This window comes from Blastomyces dermatitidis, assembly GCF_000003525.1.
Source record: "Blastomyces dermatitidis ER-3 genomic scaffold supercont1.1, whole genome shotgun sequence".
NCBI lineage: Eukaryota > Fungi > Ascomycota > Eurotiomycetes > Onygenales > Ajellomycetaceae > Blastomyces > Blastomyces dermatitidis.
In genome coordinates, this window is record NW_025544774.1 from 5,438,670 (window position 1) to 5,444,392 (window position 5,723).

General features: G+C 28.7%; 1 protein-coding gene across 1 annotated transcript; it reads left to right on the forward strand.

The window, feature by feature from the left end:
- Nucleotides 1–96: 96 nt before the first annotated feature.
- BDCG_16192 (uncharacterized protein) lies at nt 97–2,104 on the forward strand (the record flags this gene model as incomplete). Its single annotated transcript, XM_045425449.1, has 4 exons — nt 97–106; nt 836–925; nt 995–1,470; nt 2,081–2,104. 4 exons carry the CDS (start codon nt 97–99, stop codon nt 2,102–2,104), a joined length of 600 nt encoding a protein of 199 aa, XP_045279272.1.
- Nucleotides 2,105–5,723: the final 3,619 nt, after the last annotated feature.

Consider the following 5,723-nt stretch of genomic DNA (forward strand, 5'->3'; position numbering starts at 1 on the left):
AGTAACTAGGTTAGATTTTTGAAGAGAATCTAATAAACTAAAATTGATTTTTAAGATAAATCAATAAAATCTTTATAATCTCTTTCTTGGGATACAATGAGGAAAAGTATGATATCAATTGATAGTAAATCAGATGATATGACAGTTTTTGAGAGAAAAACTGATAAAAAAATAAATCAATTTTTTGAAGAGAAATTGATTAAAACTATTCAATTTTATTCTAAATTATTCAATTCTCCTCACACAACAGGTGTGCAACTCAAATCAGTTAATAAAGAGTGTAAAAAAGAATTAAGTATTAATGAAAGCTCTTCAGCCACTGAAAAAGTAATTCTTACTTAAAAGAATATGAAATTATGATAGAAAACAACTCTGTTTTTAATTCTTTGTAAGAATATTGTGTAAAATCCAGAGAAAAACACCTTACTTTTTTAAGAGAAGTAAAAAACTATTTCTAAAATCTTTTTTTTGCATTAACTGCTGCAGAAGAATGAGATAGAAACTGCTAAGATATGCACTACTGTATACTCTCTATCAAGACTTTCTCTCTTCAGAGTCTTGATATTATAGAGAATATAAGTCTGTTTCTATATGATAATATAAATATTGCCAGCAGGATGTAGAGGAACTGGTTATTTATATCTCAAAATAGAAGACTTTGTCAATGATTATATCAATATAGAGTTAATTCTCAAATTCAATAGAAACCTAGTGTTACTGTTCTCAATCCCTTGCAGAATCTATTGAATATTGAGGTATTAAAACTAGATTTAATATATCTCACTGTGCAGGGATCAAAGGCTCAGTCAGACCTTGGGATATACTGATTTTATAGTTGTCGTGTCTGCCGATTATGTATTGAGTACAGTTGCTGAGGTATCTTTTTGTACTTTTCTGTCGGGGATGGGCCAGATTGAGAGGGGTGGTACGAGGGCGAGACTTGGCGTTGATGTCCAGATACACTGAAGACAGACCGCGGAAGGTTGCACTTCAGAAGTGGCCGTTGGTTATGTGCTTGATATTATCGCCGAGGTATCTTTTTGTATTTTTCTGCCGGGGATGGGCCAGATTAGGAAGGGCGGTACAACGGTGGGACTTGGCGTTGGTGTTTTGGAACATCAAAGATGGACAGGGTTTTCGCGGAGGTCGCTCCTCAGATATCTCCACAACTACAGATCGGGGATCTTCCAAAATCGAGAAGATTGGTGCATATGGCTAGGTCTCTTCACCTTACAATTTGTATGGCACTTTGGCCCGGGGTTGTGGTGTGGTAGGGGAGAACGGGGGATACTCCCACACAGGAGTTTCGAACAACGTCCGGTTCACGTTTGGCTGGATAACTCCACCACCACACAGGGTATGCGGTCGGCGATGGGGTCAGAATGCTCGTATGATCGAGGGCTTTTCGATGGATCTATCGGCGGGTTCTTATTCGAAAAATTGAGCGAGTTCGTGGTGGAGCGGTTGCATGTATGTTCTTTTTCTCCTAGTAGAGCTGTTATAGTATAGTACTCTGTAAAAGATTGTTCAGTTTTACTGTAATAATATATCAGTTTATCTCTTACAGTAATAATAGTCTGTGCTATAGTATTATTTCAGACTGAATTTCTTTTTAAGTAATTCAACTACTTCTCAAGATAAGTAAATAAACTATTATATATTCATCAGACTAACTGTAGTATTAATATATAAGTGATTAAGACTATCTTCATTATCTTATAAAACTAAAATAGTAAATTAATTATATATTTTAACTGAGTTTACTTTATATTAGAAAGTTTTAATATCTGAATCTTTTTCTAATTAGAGTATTACACTTAATAATTAATTATCTGATATAATCAAAGAGTCTGAACTAGACTGACTAGCGGGATCATGAATTTCACATTTAATCTCATTTAATCTGGTCTCATACATTTCTTGATGTGAGTCTCATCAGAACCAAGTCTCAAAAAAATCTGAAAATGAATCATTTCTGAGAGAAATGATGTGAAAAATGACCAGATTTAATTCAAGAACAGTGAAATGAGAGTAATTTCTCAGAATAAACTGTGAAAGATAATCATTCTTTCAAAATCAGAATGAGACTGAAACTGAAGATTAAAATCAGTCTCATTTGATTCATTCAGTGATTGCTTATATAATCAGAATTTGATAATAATTATTGATAATACTTATGAAATAACTAAATACATTCTTGTGCAAGTTTATTCTTTACTTTCTTATAAAAACTACACTTCTCTGATATACTGTGATCAGAGATATTAAACTGTCTGATAATTTCATGTTTTATAATCATGAGTTTCTTAATTGTTTCTTCTTATAATTGTCTCTGATAATAGTGATAAATATCTTAACTTGAGTTGAACTTTCACTTTATTCTTATCTCTGTTAATGAAATTGCTACAATATCACATATTATCAGTGTAACAGTTGAATATATACTCTCAACAATTTTTCATAACTCTTGAATTGATTTGATATGTAAATTCATCAGATCATCTTGAAGATAGCAGTTAAATTCAGTTTTATAAGTATGTAGTTTTACCTGATTTTCAGTTGTAATCAATATATATAAGTTCTATTTCAAAGTTAGTATTATAGTTCTATGTAATATGAAGTGTTATCAAAGATTGTTACTTACTAAGAAATTGTATGTCACTGTCTTCATATCTTGAACATCTGCTTATTCAAATCTCTGATAGTTAGCATTGTAGTAGTCTCAGATTAATTTAACATATAAGTCTCATTTCTTCTCTGTTCAATCTTGAGAAGTGTAGATATTAACTTAATAGAAGAGATCTAGTAGAGCTGCTATAGTATAGTACTCTGTAAAAGATTGTTCAGTTTTACTGTAGTAATATATCAGTTTATTTCTTACAGTAATAATAGCCTGCACTATAGCATCATTTCAAACTGAATTTCTTTTTAAGTGATTCAACTGCTTCTCAAGATAAGTAAATAAACTGTTATACACTCATCAGACTGACTGTAGCATTACTATATAAGTAATTGAGACTGTCTTTATTATCTTATAAAACTGAAACAGTAAATTAATCACATATTTCAACTGAGTTCACTTCATATCAGAAAGTTTCAATATCTGAATCTTTTTCTAATCAGAGTATTACACTTAATAATCAATTATCTGATACAATTAAAGAGTCTGAACAGTTATCTTATATATTGAACTTCACTGTGTTCTAATATTCTGTATCATATTCAGTGATGTGACTGATTTGTTTATTTATTGAATATTATGAAATTGTTATTATTGTTTAGAGAAGGTATAAATCATATTAGCAATGTTTCAAATCTGTGATATTTAAAATATTAGTCAATCTATTCAAAATTAACAGTAGTGTTATTAAAAAGTGTTATTAAAAAGCAATATTAAAAAGTATTATTAAAAAACATTATCTTTTACAAAGTGAATGTAAAAGTTACTTGAGTAATCACTTTCATCTCATTCTCATCTCAAGAATCAGTCATCTCATTATTCTTCATCTCAATGTTAAGATTCTTTATCAGTGTTTGTATTACAAGTTGAATCACATAAGCAATACAGAGAATATAACCTTGTTTATTATTTCAGAAATGCAAAGTCAATTTTTACTTCAAGCTCTTCATCATAGTGTAGTTATTCACAGCATTATCAGTTGTAATTATAAGAAGACTGAGACTAATATCTCAATAGTCATTTTTAATCACAGTTATTAATATCTCTGTCATATAATTCTCAGTATGACTACTGATCAATGATTCAAATCTAATTAATGTCTCTTAATAAGTTCAGTTCTCATCAATGTAATAATATATAACTCTTATAAATGTAAGATTGTTTGTACTAGTTCATACATTCACTGTGAGAGATACTCTTCAATGATTCTTCAACTCTGATTCTAGATATTGTATATAAACTTTGTAGTATATCTCAAGGTTGAACTGAAGACAGAATTGATGTGAAATATGAAGATTTGAATTAAGTATTTAAAGAAGTGTTTGAAATTCAGAGTTTTCAATTAATCAAAGAGAAAGATTCAGAGATATACACATGCAAAGTAATTATTCACAGAAGTTATCAGATGAGAGTTATGAAATCAGAGTACTGATACATAATTGTTTTTACATGATTTTCTTCAAATTAGAAAGTTAGTATTATTAAAAATCATTATCTGATAGAGTAACTTATCAGCTCAGTAGTAATCTTCTAATTATTTTTCTTTTATTATCTGCATTCTGATAACTTCAGATGTCAGAAAATTTCTTCAGAGCTATAATCAGTTTATAATAAATGTTTCTGAATAAAGTTACAGTGATTATAGCAGAGAGATGACTCTTCAGTAATCTGCAATGCAATCTGTTGATAATTATTTTATAGTTCATCTCAGTGTTTGTGTTGAGTTTTTCATAAATTTCATAACCTGGAATCAGATATGAAGAATGAAGTAATTATTTATTATAATTGAAAGAGAGCATTCTGTGTTGAATTATAAACAACATAGACTTTGTAATTTATAGTGATTTCTTAAAGAGTTTATAAATCTTCAATAGAAGTAAAAGAAGTGAAAGAAGTAGATTCAGAAAACATGATAATAATTTAAGAAAGATGATAATTTATTTTCAATAACTAATCACTGATGTGTGTAAGAAGAATTAATATAAGACAAAATAATCTTGTTTCTTAGCTTAGTTATAATTTTAGTACTAACTCAGATTGAATATCATCAATGTATAAAAGTAAATAAACAATCTTGATTAATCTCTGTCATATTTCTTGAAATATATTAATATTGTAAAAGAGAGTGTTACTAAATTATATTATCAGATGATATCATTAAAAATATATTAATAATTGTGAATATCAATGTTGAAAAAATGTTGATACTTATACATTATAGATATATATATATATATATATATATATTATTCCTGACTTGATTACAACTTGTACAATAATTTTTAAAAACTCAAAATTAATTTCAATTATTAATAATTATGAACTAATAACTAACTAATATAAAAAGAAAAAAACTTTTTCTACTTATCATCTTTCTGCTCTTTCTCATTCTTCTTATTATTCTTTATAATTCACTTCTTATTCTTCTTCTTCTTCTTCTTCTTCTTCTTCTTCTTATCTGAGATGATAATCATCTCAAAATCTCTCTCTACTGCCTTCTTAGAGAAGAGTTCTCACTGCTTTCTCTTAGTCAGATTAATCTATATCTCAAAATCCTGTATTTTCTGATCTGCTGTCTCAAGTTCTATCTCAGTGATAAGTAGATTAACATGCTCAGAGAGTAGAGCTGTCTTCTCAATATTCTGAATTATGAAATGTATTCAAGATCTGAATAAGGTCTTAATTCTCTTCTTCTCTGTCAGCTTCTGCTAATCAATTAGAGAACAGAAGTATTATTAAAAATTATTATCTTTTAATAAATAAAAAACTTATCAGTTTTGACTTCTTTATCTCTTACTTCAATATCTTCTTAATCTTCTTCTACTGCTGCTTATTTATAGTAACACTCTTCTTCTTTCTCTCTCTCTTTATCTTGAACTTAAATCATTCTCAGAACTTCTTCTGATCTCACTACTACTATATAAGACTCTTCACTGTCTTCTTCTCTAATCTCTTACAGTGTCATTCACATTATTTCTATACTTAGTTCAGTCTAAATCTATCAGAAGTATTACTTAAAATTGTTATCATTCTACTCTCTTAC